General features: G+C 40.0%; 2 protein-coding genes across 4 annotated transcripts in view; both read left to right on the top strand.

Annotated features, from left to right (window-relative positions):
• Window positions 1-8,631, top strand: part of opn4xa (opsin 4xa) — an 11,519-nt gene extending 2,888 nt beyond the window's left edge. Inside the window, exons 2-9 of the mRNA XM_008286469.1 lie at window positions 2,913-3,046; window positions 3,298-3,501; window positions 3,614-3,785; window positions 6,915-7,076; window positions 7,256-7,363; window positions 7,451-7,625; window positions 8,240-8,382; window positions 8,521-8,631. Of these exons, the coding sequence (XP_008284691.1) occupies window positions 2,913-3,046; window positions 3,298-3,501; window positions 3,614-3,785; window positions 6,915-7,076; window positions 7,256-7,363; window positions 7,451-7,625; window positions 8,240-8,382; window positions 8,521-8,545 (1,123 nt within the window). The 3' untranslated portion in view covers window positions 8,546-8,631. The remainder of the gene's footprint in view (window positions 1-2,912; window positions 3,047-3,297; window positions 3,502-3,613; window positions 3,786-6,914; window positions 7,077-7,255; window positions 7,364-7,450; window positions 7,626-8,239; window positions 8,383-8,520) is intronic.
• A 6,055-nt stretch (window positions 8,632-14,686) lies between these two features.
• Window positions 14,687-19,238, top strand: part of pdlim5b (PDZ and LIM domain 5b) — a 38,925-nt gene continuing 34,373 nt past the window's right edge. For 2 of the 3 annotated variants that reach the window (XM_008286468.1, XM_008286467.1), the window contains exon 1: window positions 14,688-14,796. The gene's annotated coding sequence lies outside the window, so the exon portion shown is untranslated. Of the gene's footprint in view, window positions 14,797-19,238 lie in introns of all 3 variants that reach the window. The other variant, XM_008286466.1, reaches the window with a different exon arrangement.

Below are 19,238 nucleotides of genomic sequence, written 5' to 3'. Positions count from 1 at the left end.
GCCTTGTAACAAGCCTAAGTCACATTTCTGCTCGTGAACTGACTCCCAAGTTCTTACAAATCAAAGAGGAGGGCACAGCAGGACTGTGAGAGCACAGAGCTCTACTGTTCCAAGTTTTCCTCACATCAAACAAGTCGCTTCACAGAAGCTGCTGTGTGCCTTAAGGCTATTTCCTTTGGTCAGAACACACATTAAACAGTCACTCTGGTGGCACGTTACAATATCAAGTAGCACATTTAAAGTAACTCCCTGCATGAAGCTACAAGCCACTCGTTTAATAGTGACATGAGTGGCTATGGACTGAAGCGTATGTACCAGTATCTGTTGTTAGAGACGAGCAAAGTCAACACCCTGAGCGGCTCATGTGATATACACACTGTGTACAGGACGGTGTTTGAAGTTGCAAATACTTAGAACAGTGAATAGGGGAAAAAACGTTCGTTACTGAATCAGGAAGTATAGATGCGACAAGCACAGACAGAGAGGTCTTCACAACAGCCTGCGGGCATTCAATACCGGGAAACAGCTCAGTGATTTTCAACTGCACTGGATAAATCAATACATGAATTCAATATTTCAGTCAGCTACTCCCTTATTTACGTACAGTCGACACTGTGCCTGGACCACGTACAGAGGGTAGGTAAGCTTAAGTAACAGTAGTGCAGTCTGAGGTAATCCAATCTACTCCCGTGCATACTGACATCAGACTGGATTCACGGCTGAGCTACGAGAACATATAGTTTTGTTGTAAACCAATGATTTACTTTTGCAGGTATAAATCCCGCTAAATAGAGCAACCCATTTGTCAACGTTTTAGTGGCTTCGTGACAACATACTGTTCCTGAATCAGTATTTTTAATGGTTCACATGCAGTTACTTTTGGAAGGATTCATATCCCCTTAGTGTGATTTAGCAAAACATTTATGCAAGATTTGTTCAGATAAATGACTATACAAACAAATGTTTAATACATATAAACCATCCTCAAGCCAGATAAGTCATAGATGGTCCAATTCAATCAACTCAGCTACAGACATTTAATCATTTTCTTTTTTGCTTTGTCACTCTTCCAGCAACAAAATCCTCTATCTGATGGCAGTTTCATATTTTTTCACTTCAAAAGTCATTTTAAAAATATATTTATATAAAAAAACAAGTTGAAATGAAAACACGTCAATATAGTTTATGGACTGCTGTGCACGTCACATACAGGACATATACTACGGCTACTCCTGGGTATATAGTAGACAACCGAATGCAGTGAAGAACTAAGTGTTAGATAAAATCTTGGGCCTGACATGTTTTTTGCATTAACGTCCAACATCTGGGGATGCTCAGCACGGCTAAACACAGCTATCCCAAATGTCACATCACTCAATCGCTACTACAGTCACACTTGTTTAGTACACACAAATTCACTCTAACTTATCCGCCTGTGCAACATTTGCTCTTTCTGCTCAGACCCAACCGGACCGAACGGGAGGACAATGCCCAGAGGTCTACCAATAACAATAGATGCAGCTATGACGGCGCGTATTCAGCTATGGCGCTCCCTGAATACTAAAATGTTAATATCCAGCACGGAAGAATAGTCACAGTAAATAACAACTATATCAGCTTGAACTAGATTGAGGTTACCTTCACTAGTTTATTCAAAATGGAAAGTCTCGCTCACCACCACCCAGCATTGTTTCTCAGATCTTATTTTAATGTCACAAAGGCTTCAACCATGATTTACAACGTGTTACCAAAAGGGAATTTGAGGTGTGTGTGTGCTGTGAGCTATGACAAGCCAACAGCGGGTTCCTGAGTAAACACCATTGCAACACGACCATCTGTGCCCACTCCCAGCGTTAGAAAAAGAACCGCTAACATCTGCTGTGGCCCCCACTAGGGCCGCCATTTTCAAGCCTATTATCAGTAATAAAACTTGTGCACGTAAGCGTTTATCTATAAAACTCCGTTAGCTAATTTCATATCTGTTTTCCAAGCGCGTCTTGTCCGCTCAGATTGTTTTCTGGAGCAAAGCTGCCCAGGGCACGACTGGCTTCAGGGAGATTTGAGGGACGTTATGGCGAGCTGCTATCAGGGCCAAAGCTTGAACATTTTAAACTGAACATCAATGTAATGTTCCAGCGCAATTTTCAGTGCAATTTAACTTTCTTCCTCAGCTTGTTTACAGGCTTGGTTCTATTTTCAAAACAAAGGTTCTGCCCAAGATTGTTGGGGTTAAGGGGTTTTTCATTGTGAGGAGAAACACAGATGTCGTCAAAGACCACAGCACTACAGAAAACAGAAGCTTCAGCTGGGATTCTTGGATAACCTCGAAGCGTTTGGCTTACGGATATTTCCCCAGTGTGTCATAATTTAACGGTCACTCACACTTGCATGTTTGAGATTAATTGGCAGCTTTGATGGACTTCCACGTAGACAGTTCAGTAGACGTCGTGGCCACTGCTTGTGCTGACCTGTGAACTGTTCACTAAAAGGTTTTGCTTCCCACAATGCAACAATCAAGACAATCAGAGAGGCCATAGGTACTGAAGCTGTGCCAGCATTTCATTTCATTTCATGTGTGAAGACAACATTACTGTGTTTATTCATTGTCTTGTGACTGCTCTGCTGAGAGCTGCAAATCTCCTTCTTTGATCTGACCTTGATTACAGACAGTAATAGCATCAAAACAACAGTGTTTGCCCTTTGAGGCAAAAAAACCCCCCAAAGAACTTACATAACGTTTCATATGTTGACTTTCACTGAATGCAAAATAACTTTTCGTATGTTTGTGCAGAAGATCTTCAGCTGTTTATGTTAGTCAATGTTTTGACTTTTGTTTCATAGGGTAAGTGTAATTTTTTTGTTCGATACTGAGCATTTTTGATGTGAGGTTTTTCAATCTTCATATGTTTCAGCAACAAGAAACTACGGACGCCCCCCAACTTCTTCATCATGAACTTGGCAGTCAGTGACTTTCTCATGGCGATTACACAGTCACCCATCTTCTTTGTGAACTCCCTTTATAAGGGTTGGATTTTCGGTGAAACAGGTATTGTTTTTTTTACAGTCAGTTATACTGCTGGATATAGATTTAATCCATATGTTGTTTTAGTATCGTACAATTTGGATAGATAGAAACTGGTTTCCAAAATGTAATAACAACCCATCACATTGTGTCATTTTTTGACAAATCTCCACATTTGTGCAAAGTTAGAATCTGCAGATGATGATTTCTTCATGCTCCAAAAAGGAAAACAAACTTGTTAATAGCATGTTTTCTTCTTTATTTTTCCCCAACAGGCTGTAAAATCTATGCATTCTGTGGGGCTTTGTTTGGAATCACATCAATGATAAACCTTCTGGCCATCTCGGTAGACCGTTATATTGTCATCACCAAGCCCCTGCACGCCATACGATGGACCTCCACCAGACGCACTTGCCTCATCATGGCCTTGGTCTGGATGTATTCACTGGCCTGGAGTCTTGCGCCGCTTTTGGGCTGGAGTAAGTAACTTCCTCTTCATCCCTTAGTGTTTTAAACCAACCGTCTTTTTCCTCAAACTTCTAGACTGTTTACAAATTCCTTTTTTTATCGGGTTCTGTCACTTTTCTAAAGGTTCATATATACCAGAGGGCCTGATGACTTCATGCACATGGGACTACGTGACATCCACTCCAGCCAATAAAAGTTACACTTTGATGTTGTGCTGCTTCGTGTTCTTCATCCCTCTGGGCATTATATCCTATTGTTATTTGTGCATGTTCCTGGCAATTCGACAGGCGAGCAGGTAAACACGTTAACATAAATGAATTACCAGAACTTAAACACTGTTGTTTAACTTAACCCTCTGAACCCTGAGCAGTTTCTGGGCATTTTTCTTGTCATACTTTTACTTGTGAGGGCTCATTTTTCACTGCAACACAAAGTCCTGCACCTCTATGGAAACAGCACAACTACAGACAAAAGTACAGAGAGCTTAAAATGTCATTTTTGTATCATAGAAACCCAAATTTGAATCATTTATCTTTACAAAAATTGAAAAAAATCTGTGGTCAATGCATAAAACATTTTATTCAAGGTGTTACATGCTGGTAAAAATGCTAACACTACATTCTACAGATATTTCACTACTTGTATTTTTAATTTGTCCCCATACTTCAGCTTAAAAGTCATTTCTTTGGTCACAAAACTGTTGCAGCAGAGTCAGTCATGGCTTCATGGTTGCAGTGAAGAGCAAAGAATTTTCATTTTTTTTCTAGAAGCTGGTTAAAGCAAAATATTTTTTTGGGAAAAAAATTAAACAAGACACAAATNAGTGGGGGTTACCGGGAACGCCTTGGTCATGTACGCCTTTTTCTGGTAAGTCCCTCTCCTTATGGAAATGATGATGGTGAAAAAAATCTGTCATTATCAACTTTAGAGCTGCATAAGCCAGCCAGCTGTAGCCTGCTAGCCTTTTCTTCTTAAAACTAGATCTTTGTTAGCCTAATAGCTGTTGCATTTTCATCATCATTTAAAATCCCTCTCCTGCCTGTTTACATTACAACCTGTGATTGTTATCTAAGGAGCTGGTCTGGAAGAAAGTGTCACTCCAAATTAATATTAAAGCAAGTGAACATCACCTCTTTACGTCACTCAAAATCTGTCATTCAATGTCCTCTATTGTCCTTTTTGAAAAACTGATATCAAGCATGCTAGGTCTTGAAACAAAAAATGAGAGTTTTGACGTCTTTACTCTCCATAATGAGAAGACTGAACAGGGAATTTGAATAAAACCCCGACATCTTTAGTATTATTTGGAGTACAGCCTCTTCCTGTTATACGTTTACATCCTGGATCATCACACAAGTAAAGAATGCTTTTGTATGTAAAAGAAGAATACAGTCGTGACTCGATAATCCGACCCTTAACAATCCGAAAACCTTGCTATCTGATAGGTTTTTAGGAAAAATGAACAGAACTCATGAAAAATAGTCTTAACATACCGACAGCCTTGGATTCTGACTCCGACATGACATTTTATGTCACAAATCAGGATAATGGCGTATTATCTGACTGAATTATCAGACTGCAGGCCTTTTTCCCTTTTTTTTTTTTTGTGAAATCAGATTTTTTTGTGAGTTCGTTCACATTTCCAATTAAATGTGACTTGTATGTGATCTGCTGTGTGAACTTCATACAACCCCAAAGTGTCCCGCATGCGCAGAAGAGGACACAACGATGTCACATACAGCGAGCGTGCTCAGTGTTTACGGATGTAAACACGGATGGTGGCGGTGGCGCTGTCCTAAACTAGCATCAGCAGTCAAGTACTGCCTGTGCGTTCTGGCCACTTCCACCCCATGCTCCCAGTGCTCCCCTGGGGTGGAAGTGTCCCCCGACCGCGCAGAATATTCGGATATTCATCATTAATTGGGCCTGAATATCCAGAGACCAGAAAGTACCATTGGGACCAGCCCTACTAGTTATTATAACAACTATGAACAATAATGAACAACAAATGAGCCTTCCAGCATCAAGCCCTCCTTGTATTTCGACCTCCGTCTTGACAATCCGACAGCCTTGCTATCTGACGTAAAAGAAGGTTTTACATTTAGTGTCGGATTATCGAGTCACGACTGTACATTTGAATACTTTAAAAAGATTTTATACCCATCATAAGAAGCTTTGTGTGCAACATTTGCCTCATTTTTAAAAATTTAATTCAAAATTCTATTTTAAATATATTGNAGATGCTGCGTCACAGATCAGTAGATCACTGACTGAGTTGAAAATCCGACAGTTCTTCCTGTTTTTACAGTTTTATTGACAAAATGCCTTTTCAAACCTTGGCTTTGGGGTTCAGAGGGTTAATACGTGCATACTGTATCAAAAACGTGCCGACTACAGCTGCTCTATAATGTGACATCTTTACGTCAACAATATACAATATGTTGTTTCAAAAGAGGCTTGACATGTATGCAGGTGCAATTTGTAGAATTAAATTGTGAAGTGGCTTCCATATTGCTTTCATCTCATTCGATTTCTTTGCCTTTCTGTTGTTTTGTCTGTTCTTCAGATTCTCTCTGATTGTATTGCCTGTACAGCAGAACCCCTCACGTGCTACCTCGACAGCTGTTGCATGTTTCTAAATTCACCTATCGTCATTGGACCGCAGCTTTTTTTTTTTTTTTTTTTAACTAAAAATGTCATATTAAGTTAATAAAAACAAATTCATTCAAATATCTCCCCTCTTTTGCTACAACTGGAGGGACAAAACCTTTAGTATTGACCAAAATGCCTGAAAGCAACATTAGTTCAAGCGAGGCTAGTTTCACCTTCTTGACATGATGTTGTGATTAATGCTCAACAGAGCTTCTTGGTTGAGATGTAAGTAGTTCAACCATCTAGAACTCTGCTCTGTGAACTTTGTGTCCGTCAAAGGAGGTGAAGTCTTTTGAATCAGTTGGGTGTAGATGAGCACTTTAGGCACACTTAGTGCACTAACTTGTTGCTATTTGCCTGCTAGGTCCAATTAAGGTACATCACAGTTCTCTTTTTATTTATCACTTCTCTTTCACATTGTCTTTTCTGTCATTGTGATGTGAAAGTTCGCTGTTTGCCATCACGACAGATGTTTTAGTTCCCTTCATCCTGATCTAAGTAATAAAAGAAGTTCTTCATGTGAATGAAAATCAAACTAAAAACTCAGATTTCTCATGATTATTATGTGCCTGCCCTGTTTCTCATGTTGGCTGCTTTGCTTTGCCATTCTGTATCATCTTCTACCGTCTTACGGGTACATGGACTAGTATTAGTTGCATGATATTGTCATAAAAACAAGTCTTCAAATACCACTTTATTTTCATTAATTCAGCTGTTGAAGGGGAGTGTGTTAACCATAAAACACCCTTTTTCTTTCTTTCCATCCCAACAGGGATGTGGAGAAGTTGGGTTCTCAGGTGAGGAAGTCGACCCTGATCCAGCAGCAGTCCATCAAGACTGAATGGAAGCTGGCCAAGATCGCGTTTGTGGTCATCATAGTGTTCGTGCTTTCCTGGTCGCCCTATGCATGTGTCACCCTCATCGCCTGGGCTGGGTAAATATACGTTATGATGAGCTGAACTGTTAACGATCCAGTAATCTTTTTAAAAGTCTGACAGCACTGGGTGAGCAGAGACCCGACATGTGCGTCATTATTAATGAAATATATTCCATCCCCTTTAAGACATCATTACCTATAGCATGATGAATAGGTTTACACTTTACCCCTTTTAGATATGGAAGCATACTCAATCCCTACTCCAAAGCCGTCCCCGCTGTTATCGCCAAGGCATCGGCCATCTACAACCCTTTCATCTACGCCATCATTCACTCCAAATACAGGTGAGTGCAGTCATTCAATCAATTGGCTGCCTTAGTTTGAAAAAGGAATACAAACATTTTGTTGAGAGATCGTCATTTCTCCAACAGGGACACCCTGGCAGAAAAGGTCCCCTGTCTACATTTCCTCGCCCAGGCCCCCAGGAGGGACTGCATATCAGTGTCACACAGCGAGTCCTCCCTCAGGGACTCAATGCTGAGCAGACAGTCATCAGTCTCCAAAACCAAGTTCCACAGAGTCTCCTCCATGTCCACAACAGACACAGTGAGTTTTGGATGCAGCACTCGGCTTTGAAGAGCAGAAAACAAACCCAGATCAAGCAGCACCATCAAAGAAATGCGATATCAAATGCATAGAGTGTATCCTATCCATCCTGTAGAGTTCTTTCTTGAGTTATGATGCATTTTTTTTAACACTGTTTTGGTGACAGAGTTGTCTTTTGGCCAGTGAGGGTCACAAAACATCTTTATGAGGATTTTAAAGCACTATCCTATTGCGTAGGAACTATACTGTTAATAAATAACATTAACCTTATTCCATGTTTTATTAATGAAAGATGGGGCTTAAAAAGCCCTGGTCGAAGCTGCAACTTTGTAATTCAAATGGGAGAAGTTTTCGGTTTCGGCAGAAGTTCAAATGTGAAATAAACATTATTCTCCTTTCAGTACCTTGAACAAATATTCACTGCTGGGTTTGTCTGCAGCTTGTAAACAGTAAATAATTACTAAGATCAGTCTCAGTTATTTTTGAAACCAGAAGTAAATAATCAGTCTTATTGTTATTTTGGAGTTGTAACACAATGAGATGGTATGTAATGATACGCTGACTGACTTAAGGATGTCATTACCTTGATGTATACATGTGCATTTCCCCTGCAGCAGGTTTGGAGTGATGTGGAGTTGGATCCTATTGACCAGAGCTTAAGGTCCAGCTATTCCCTTGCAGCTCTGGGGGACAAAGAGTACCAGTCACTGACCAAACAGACCAAGGAAATGAGAAGCCAAAGTGAGGAACAGGTAAGGTAGGTACTCAGCATTACAATTGTTGATTTTAGATTCACTCCAAACTCAAAAGCTTTTAGGACTGAGTACACCCCGTTCTCAAAATGCTTCATGTTGATTACGTCTGTATTACATTCAAATACAGGCTGCCATCCCAGAGCAAGGTTCAGTGAACAGCTGTGACCACAATATATGGCCTGAGTCTGTCAACAAAATAATGCCCTTGGCCTCGGGAAGGAAAGGGGAGGACAATCTTGAGAGCTGGAATAAAGAGAAGAAACAGGAAGATGCGCAAGAGACCGACTCTGAGCAGGATAAAACCGAGGCAGAGCTGGTACAAAAGGAGAAAGATGTGAATAAGTCACAGGTCCTCGTCCAGCCAGACTCTGAGGACAATATTGTATGTGTGCACTCCCCTGCCATCGTCAGACCCGACTCAAAGGAAGGCCTGCTGGAACATGGCTATTGTGAGGACGAACAAAGTACACAATGCAGACAGAGAGAACTGCTGGTCAATCTGCAGCCCCTGCACTGTTCTGCTCAAATATTGGAGTCTGTCCAAAGCTGTCTGTCCCCGAAACTATGAAGCTTAATGTTGAATTATTTATCCATGTGGCTAGGTGTTACTGTGACTAAGCAAACAAATACTTTTTTTTTTTTGTCCCAGTAAGCTCTTTTAATCTTCTTCAGCAGGTGTTTCAATTCATCAAAATGTGTTTTTGTGCAGTCATATGCACAATCCACCGATAACTGTGAGGCACAACTCCACTAGCTAGCTGTAATACATGTAACATATAACACATATTTACCTTTTGTTTTTTGGTTAAGAGTCCTGCAGTGGTGTCCACATCGCACACTGAACCGAAACGGAGATTTCAAAGAGCCACGTTCAAAATATTATGTTCTTGAGGATTAAGAACAACCAGATATATCATCAACTTGAGGCAAAAAAGTCCAAAGATTGTCTGTTTTTGTGTGTGTTTCTTATTTATTTTTGTGTAGAAAGTATTCGTTTGTTTACTCTATGACTAAGGCTAACTATCAGCCTTGTTCATTTGAAATGAGCAATGCAAAAACTATGGTCACTGCCCTGTTTATAATGCACTATTAACACGTTTGTTAAGTTTCTAACGGGTCTGAGTGATTGTAGAACTGAATATAATATATTTCTGACACCATATAACGACGTTTGTTATGTTTTATAATTTTCTCTGCCGTGGCTTCAGGCACTTTGGTAACTATGTGTTCTACCACCTTAAGACTAGAAAGGTCTCCGTCAGGTCAAAAGACTTTTTGTACAACCCCAGACTTTGATTTATCGCAGCGATTTTGACGTTTTACAGTTTTGATACGGTGTCGACATGATGTGTTTCACCTACACCGACCTTCTCGAGTCCTGAAGACACTCTGATGTATATCAACACTGCTGTAATACCAGAATTATGAGTTTTGTTCTCAGGAACGCCCCGAACAACAGCAATCACTGACATTTTTCATAATTCCTTTCTTTGAATATTCATGAGTACATATATTTGCTGTGGGAAATAAAGGTTTCATATGCTTTCCTACAGTCTCCACAGTCTTCTTGCAAAAATTTCTGTGACTTCAATCTACAGCAAATTCGTTAATACCCATAAATATTAATATTTACATTATTATGTATTTGCTATTTATATGAACACATTAATATTTAATTAATTCTACTTCTTCGCATCAAGGACTGTGTCTTTATAACTTGTTACAGACATTAAAATCAAAACAGTAACACATTATTGTCCATTTTCCAGCTGTGTTTTGATCAACACACAACACATGTTGATGTGAGATGCTGTGCATAAATATTAACAGTGCATAATCTTTCACGTATGCATTACAGCACCTGCGCTGTCAACATGCTTCTGGCGTTACTACACATTATTTATCACACGTGAAAGCCTGCAGAACAAATATGTTAGTATAATTAGTTGTATATCCACTTAGAGGTGCTGTTGAGAAGCACATGGACATATTTTCCTCTAATTCTTTTTTATTCGCCCACCAACTCCCTTTTAGCTTCTCTTTGAATGTGTACATTTTTATATGCAGCCAGAGTAGGGGCAAAAAGAGGGCAATGACGTCCAAAAGACTTCCCACATGCACCATAAGTCCATTGATAATATGGATCTATTCAATGTGTGACTCAATTATCAGGGCTGCAGTTCTGCAATATACCTCTTGTGACACTTCCTTTAAATTCGAACACACAAAAAGCCCCTTTCTGAACTGTCTTAACATTAATTTGGGGAGCTCCTGAATTTGCCCAGTTATATAAAGATGATCTAAAGGTAAAACCTCACATAAAGGGCTTGCACACTTCAGTGGTTCAATAGCATTGCACAAAGGGGGGGTTTTGCTGCTGGGCTTCCGGTCATTTTGCAACTCTATATTGATATGGCACACATGTAGCTCAAAGAATTCCCAGCTGACCTATAGTATGCAGCAGAATGCAAACATCTAATGGCATTTAGCCGCACTGGCTGCAAACAGTTAACGGTAATCTGTATAACAGGTCATACATGTGAGAGTAACATAGTGGTACACCGATATGTCACACACAGGATATCACAGTGAAGAAAACTGGTGTAAAACAAATCATCTGAAGTAGCCTGTAATGATGTTAAAATATTAAAAATAATGTTCACTGATGTTTAAATGCAAAACACATTAGCTCACAGTGTAGGGGTTGGTACGCTTTGTCCTATATAAAGACGGAATACAATGCTGACACATTCCTGTCCCGTTTGAAAATGTGGATCATCTATGCTGATACTGACTGTTTATGAGTGTACCAAATCTTTCACTTGTATCCTATTCTAACTATTCTAACACTCAGGCATGTAATCTAACAGATTATGAGACTGTCACTGGTGCACTGCAGCTTCGAGGCGAACTGCTTGTTTTGCTCATGTTGTGTCCGTCAGCATGTTAAAAAAAATCAGATTGAGATGTGAACAAGATCTTTAAAAAACAACACCAATATATTTTTCACCAGAGGGGATCTTTAAATCGGGCTGCAAGGTGGCGCAGTTGGTAGCAAAACATGTTGAGGTTAATTGGTGATTCCAAATTGTCCGTAGGTGTGAATGTGAGTTGGTTGTCTGTCTCTATGTGTAGCCCTGTGATAGACTGGTGACCTGTCCAGGTGTCTCCTGCCTTCACCCTGAGTCAGCTGTCATAGGCTCCAGCCCCCCCGCGACCCTAGTGAGGATTAAGCGGTGTATAGATAATGGATCTTAAAATCCAGTGTCTGCCTAAATTGTCAAGTATGTACTTTCATTTTTGACCACTAGAGGGCATACCAACACTGTGCCACTAAAAGCTAAACACCATTTACAACCTGCACCACTGTCATACCACAGCGACCATAGCATGACAATTAAATATAAAAATCACAACGGAATAATAATAATAATAAAATGCAGCACTGGAAACGGCTTTACATAGAATAGGAACTTCAAAGACAAAAGCTGAGAGAAATCTGCAGTGAATGTGTGACACACTTTGTGTAATTAATTAAGTTTTATGTCAATGTCAAAGCAGGTAAAACTATAACGTCCTAGTTCACATGAGGTATACTGCTTAGATTTGTTCAGTGTTCTAAATGTCGCCCGATAGTTAAAAACGCACGACAGCAGGATGGCACGCCACTCGTCTGACCTGTACACTGGAGGCATTTAGTGGAAAGCCTGACGTCAGGAAGCACTGATGCAACAAGGAGGGCTGATGCCCTGTCAACGTTCAAATACTTCTTTCATAACGTCATGTGAAAGTGTCTCCCTCACACATTCCGATTACTTTATTTGAATGCCAAAACTTTCCTTTAACTCAACAATACAAGAGAACTTTAAACACTTCCTGATTTGAACGGAGGCCTAAATGCATTTAACAGAAAAAATACCACAGAAGTCATACATATTAAGATCTATTTTAAGACCAAATATAAGGAAGTTCAGGATAGACTTCAGCACACATCACAAGTTTCAGTTAACAGGTATCACAAGTATGTAATTCTGAGGAGTTCATTTGTGAAAAGAGCCCATTCAAGAGTCTATTGGAGGCCCTCAGAGCGGTACATTCATGCTGAAGTACACTACACTGTTACACCACTGACACAGACCATGAACAGGAAAATGTACCATAAAAAATATCTTAATTTTAGTCTCACTGGAGAAGAAAACCTGCTAGAATTTCTCTCATAATGAAGAAATAAGAGGGAGATAGGTTTACCTTGAAGCAACAGTCAGCATTTTATCTATTGAATAAAGGTTAAAGCAAAAAATAAAGAATTAAGATGGCCTTAGGTTTAGACTATCAATATTGATTCACAGAATGATATCCATCATCTAAATTTAAGTGCTACTATGAGGTCGGTGTGTGTAAATTAATCAAATGTTCTCGTTTAATGACCGGAGCTGCAACTATATTTAATTACCGGTAATCGACTAATTGGCAACGATTAAATGAATCCCCAACTATTTTAATGATTATGTTGATGACGACTACTTTGAAAGTACAAATTCTCAGATTCCAACTTCATAACTGTGCAGATTTTTTGTTTTCTTTCCTCGTCTGAACTGGAGTTGATCATCTTTGGGTTGAGATTCAAGGGCGTCATCTTGGTCTTTGAGAAACAATGATTAATTTTTTTTTTTTTTTTAACCAAACATTAAACTAATCAATTAATTGAGAGAATGACTGACAGATAAATCAACAATAAAAGATAATATAAGTTCCAGCTTTAGCCTGACTCTCTAGATGTAGAGTGCAAGTGTAAGCCTGCCACTGGCCTGCCTTTTTTTTGGTTTCTTTTTCCACTTCCCACATGTAACTGTTTTTAAAATCCCCTTCTTTACAAGAACCTACAATAAGCTCTGAAGAAGCAGGATTTGCAGAGGGTTTGGTTCATGCAGTAAGGCAAAGCTGCTGGGGTGGTTTTGGTGATATACTTATTTGCACCAATACAACTCCCCCGTCAGTACTGTGAAGGGGACACTGTTGCTGCATCCTGGGCTTGGCTCCACCCAATATTACTGGGATGGGTTTAACGAAATACAATCCGGTCAGTGTGTTTGTTCCCTTTGTAGCAGAATGATCAAGATAGAGTGACTAAACGTCCTGTTTTCCCAGGACATGTCCTGTTTTCACGTCCTGTCCTGGTCGTCCTGGTTGTTTTTTAGAAAGTGATGGAAATGTCCTGTCCTAAAGGAGGCATACTTTAAATGTACTGAAATTATTAGGCATGTTTGAGTAAACTTCATTTGAGTATCTCATTGCTGGGCGAGTGACCATAGTGAGGATTAAGCGGCGTGTAGATAATGGATGGATGGATTACAGGGCTGAGTTCCTGGTTTTCGGTAATCAAAATATGGTGACCCTAAATTAAGATGAAGAATAGTCTATTGTGAGACTATTGCAACCCTTATAATGAGGAAACAGGCTGTCCTCACTTCATTGTCAAACAAGTTAGTTCACTTAACCCTAAACAGGACTGTCATGATGCCATGTAGAAGGTCTTTGGGGCTCCATTGGACCCCAAGAAAGAATATGTGCAAAATATTTATTGGTATTATTATAGACTTTTATTCTATGTTAAATAAATTTTCTGATAAGTTGATGTAGTTTTGGTTCCAAATGCATGACAGATGTCGCTCTTTTTATACTAAAAAAAATAAAAAATAAAAATATGAATAAATAAAAAAAAATACTAAAAAAAACAATACCTGTCACCCAAACCAAATGGCCTGGGGTCCAAAAGACCCCAAAAGTCCTGAATAGGGTCAAAAACCTTGTTTATTTGACTTTTTTTTATTTATTATTGTTGCTAAACATTGGTATGGACACAAACCGTTAGCGGCGCTCCAGCTGGACGTCACTGAAAACAGTTAGCTAGCTTAGCTTAGCTAGTAACTAAGTAATGCTAGCATGAAACTTAAAAACCACAGTGACAAAAAAAACAACTTTTAAACCAAATAAATGCATCCCTTTGTGAGCATCTGGGAGGGTTTTCCAACTGTCGGTTAAACATTAATTTGGTTAATTTGCGGTTCTGGATGCTAACTACACTTCGAGCTTCACTTCGCCCCAGACTGCTCCGTTTCCACTTCGCCGGGCTTCGCTCGGTGTTTTCTCCACCACAGCTCACCTGCTCCGTCCCGGCGCTAGACAAGCCCCTGCCTGCCTCCCTGCCTGCCTGCCTGCCTGCCTGCCGCCGTGTTGCCCCCCCAGAGAACCACCTCACACACGGCTGTTGAACCCTCCTACCGGCACACACATGGGCTGGCTTATATGCGGAAGTTTCAGTTCCGCTCAGTCCAGTTCTTCGAAGCAGAGAACCGACGGAGTAAAGTCACGCTTCTCGTCTCTCTCTATCTGTAAACCCGGCTTCACAAGGCGAGGTGAGTCCTGCTGTTCACCGTATCTGAGCGAATTTTTTAAAACAGAAACTCGGTGGTGGGGAAGTTTTTTTATTTTAGAGCTACTTAGAGCAAAGTTTGCAATTAAGAACATCTCGAAATCACCGTAATGAGCCAGTCTGGAGTTACTAAGAAGTTATATTGTCATGCTGCACCTAGCAAAAGCTTCACATTTAAAAAACTTCAGAGGTTATAAGTGGGATAAAAGTGTGTGTGAAAGTTTCATTAATACTGTCAGACATGTGTTTGGTGTCACACCCACTGAGGCAACCAGACATTCAGCTGCGTCCCCAGTGATCTGAGAGAAGGACCTGATCTGTAACTACCAGTGATTGTGACAGTATTATATTTACTAATCCAGACTGACAAGACATAAGAAGTTATTCAGAAGTATTTTAAAAGCTCTGTGTGTGTGACATTAAACATGTGTTACCAGCCTGAGGATAAAAAAAAGTTAGTATCCCATAAACTCAAGCTGGAACAAGTTGTCCCAGTGACAGCAGTAAAGATGGGAATATGTTTAACTACCATACAGGTTATTAGATGGTGTGATTCGACGCAAAAATATGATTTAAGCGGCGACAAACATCTTTGCCTTTCACTGACAGCGCACCAGTGAGGTAGGGAACGTTGTGAAAACGTTCTCCAGTCGGTGAGTCAACACATCCTGCAATGATGTCACCGGGCGACAGTGTCTCCCGTGAAATGACAATGAGCTTTAAAAGTTTGAAAAGGCGAACCTTGCACCCAAATTTAGATCTGTTGTTCTCTTCAATACCGAGAGATCACATCAAGGAAACATGACTTGGAAGTTTGACACGTGCAGTGGAAAAGGGCAACGAGGTCATAGTGGTGGATACGCTTAGATCAAATATATTGAAATGAGTGTATTTGGAAGGAATTAATCGTTGTAGGGCGATTTTGTAGGGTATGGATATGCTAAATATTTTTTAAAAAGCTGAAAAAACACATCTAGAACCTCTCTCATATGATGTAAAATTGAAAAAGGCATCTAATTTATTCATTTTTTGCTTTGGATGATGTTCAGATCAGACATCCAGGTCATAGAGAGCTTTGTAGAGGTGATTTAAATGGTCGCACAAATTAGTTTTGTTGCCTTTTTGATTAACATCGACAACAAAATCTTCTCACATAACTCATGTTCAGTTTGCAACCAAATGTTCCTCGTCAATGTTTCGCATTTTGCTCACAGAATCTGCTTGTCAACAAACTTTACGTCTTGTGAGAAGTTTAACACAAATAAACTTCATATATCATGTGGATTATTCATGGGAAATGCAACTTGTCTTTTTGCATAAAGCAGCAAAAAGCAAGTTGAAGCCTTATGTGTTCATTTGCTATGATGTCACCGTTGTGCACACACACATATCGCAATGCTGATGCTGAACCAGTACACTGTGTAGTTTGTATTTAAGAGAGAGTTTTTTTTTTCCCCATGAAATGCAGTTTTGATTTCAACCACACCCAGGGAGGTTAGTGTACTTTATTAAACTTACCTATTGAGCAAGCTTTTATATAACCAGACATGAAGTGAAAGTTGATCATCGCATGTGTTTCTTACTGCTGATAATAGCTATGATTTGGAGTTTTTTCACATCTTTTGCTGTGTTGTGCTTCGATTTTACACACATTCCCAGTTTGTGAGGCCTTTAAGGAGACTACTACAATCCTACCCAGTTAGCAAGTGTGCTTCACTGTAAATTCAGACTTTTAAATTCAGTTTCAGACTATTCTGGATCGTCTGCCCACTAATTAGATCCATCAACTTGCTACTAAATAAGCATTGAAGCGTCTGACCCAGTAGTTTTTGGTGTCAAAGTGTTGAAATGTTTCGCAGAATAAAGTGCCGTAATGATAGAGACTTTCGCGATAACGCCCACGTGGAAAATAACCGGGATTAGGCTCTAACTGGCTTAGCGAAGGTTTTGTGTGATTGCTGCTGATAAGTTTGTCTGCACAGCTCACAACTGTTTTCCTCTGTTTGAGAACACTAAGAGGTGTGTCTCCTCATGTCTATGCATGATATCATTGGGAATTGCAAAACAAGCAGGGACACGAGATGAGCCTGATGTTTGTTCTCCCCATATTAGGAAACGCTATTGATATGTGTGTGTGTGTCAACCACGACTTGAGTCACTGGGATCCGAATTTCAGCAATTTGTCCTGCGCCTTTAATGACGTGTCCCAGTTGACGGTGAAACCAAATGCCGAGAGAATATGTTGTACAACGGAGCGGTTCGGCGCTGTGAAAGGTTTTTTGTTTAACAGTGGGAACATGTACGCTGCCGTTTTCCCTCGAAGACGTTTGCATAAAATACAAAGTATTTGTGTTTACTGTGACGCTACAGGAAATGTGTCACTGTTGGCAGATAACAGGTGGGAGCTCGAAGGAAAACAACGCCTGCCAAAGTGTGAAAGATGTGGTTTAGATAGTTATTTTGAGGCAGCGTTCATGTCCTCGTTTTTAGAAAGTTATCGGTGAGTTCAGCTGCTTTTTGTTGCAATAGAAAAATTGAAAGACTTCACTATTTATTAACAGTTTATACAAAGATATAACTCAAGTAATGCTGCAGTTAAACAACTTCATATAGAAACGACTGATTTTCTGGAGGTCAGTGTGTGGGCCATGCAATGGGGTAGCCCTTTTATTTTTTCCTGAAGTTAAATGTCTTGTCTCACCTCAACCCAAGGTCACCTTGTGGAGAGAGACAGCTGTTTTAAATAGTCTGTCTCAATATAGACTTGCATATTTTGCATGTGTGAGTTAGTTGGGCTATATTAGTTTGATTGTGGCCACTATAAATTGTACTGTGACACTTTGGGCACACCTAGAAATGTGAAAATCACTGTGTTGGATTACAAAATGTCATATTTTTTACAGGAAGATACCATGAGTGCACTTGTCAAGCAAAAAATATGTAGAAATTGTAAATGCAGAGTTCAAAATTAAAAGAAGACCTGATCTGGACGCCCAATAATGTTTTTTTTTTAATGTGTCAGTGTTTAGTTTGGCATCCTTTGACTTCCAGAACTTCTTGACAACATCTGGGCATCGACCAGCTTCTGTAATAGCGGTGATGAAGGTTTCCTCCATTTTTTAGCCAGCAAAAGATTCAGTTCATCCCCATTAGAGCTGGTGTTTTTCCCTCCATGGTGTCTCATAGGTTGGGATTTAGGTCAGAGCGCTGGGACGGTCATTCCAAGACGCTGGGAGAATCTTTCTTTTAACAGGCGACCGGTGTGCTTTGCTAAAAGATCCACATCCGTCGATTTAAGAATTTTTGGGTTGATTTCTTTATAGTATAGAAATCCATCAGTACATACAAGTTCAACTACACCATTGGAAATAAAACAGCACCATACTTTGACTTTCTCTCCTTCATGTGTGACTGTACCCTTCCTCCTTTGGCTTTTTCCGCACAAACTTTCTACCATCAGGATCCATGTTGGTTGATTTTGGATTCATTTGAAAATAACACACCTCCGAAAGCTGCTGACTGTTTTTTCAGCAAATTTCAGCTTGTAATTGGTTTCCGCAGTATCGCTCTCCTTCTGCACTCAGACCCTTTGATCATGTTTCTAGTAGTCTGGGAGCTCAGTTGGAGCTGGTAATTTTTGTTGAACTCTGAGGCCACCCTTGGTGCTGTGTCTCACTTAAATCTCTTGGTTTTACTCAAATTTAAACAGTCAGATCTGCTGTTTCTAGGTCTGTGCCTTCTGTCGCCTGCCACAAGCGCTGTATCTTTGAACATTTTGATCATATCTAACTAGGGAGGATTAAATATTGAGTTTTTTTTGCTGCATTTTTATCCTTTTCTTATGCAAACAAATCATTTTTGACCCTTTCTGAGCTCACTTTACTTGTGATTTTCTTTTTTGCAGCTGCCTCTAACTACCCCTCAGAGCCTTAAGTACCCTTAAGTTCCCACATCACTGCCGTTAATGACAGACATGTTCATTGAAATGAGAATCAGAAACAATTGTTGTCATTTAGAGAAGTATATTTAAGTTCTCCTTTAGGTAGAAAATGTCTTGCTCAGTGTGTTCTTCTATGCATCAAAGTCCAGTTTATCTAACAACTTATGAGATAGCTTTATAAACTCCACACAAGTTCACTGACAGTTTATCCGTGCTTTATGGAGCCACTCCGTGTGCATTGTGCTTTCCAGGTGTTCCCCTTCTCCCGATCACTTTCACACGTAGCTGTAATTCTTCCCCCTCATTCCTTTTTTGTGGCTTCTTTTCTTTAAAGAGCTTCTTGCCCTGCGGCCGTGATGATGAGACTGTGTGTAGGCCAACACTACAACTAGCCAGGTGACGGGCTGCAGCAGGTGGTGTCCCTGAGGGAATTTGGGGATGGCAGCATAACCTCAAACAGACGTGCCTCTGGGATGACAAGGCAT

This window comes from Stegastes partitus, unplaced genomic scaffold (genome assembly GCF_000690725.1).
Source record: "Stegastes partitus isolate 25-593 unplaced genomic scaffold, Stegastes_partitus-1.0.2 Scaffold456, whole genome shotgun sequence".
NCBI classification, from domain to species: domain Eukaryota; kingdom Metazoa; phylum Chordata; class Actinopteri; family Pomacentridae; genus Stegastes; species Stegastes partitus.
The sequence above is the reverse complement of the archived record's forward strand: the minus strand, read 5'-3'. Positions and strand labels throughout refer to the sequence as shown.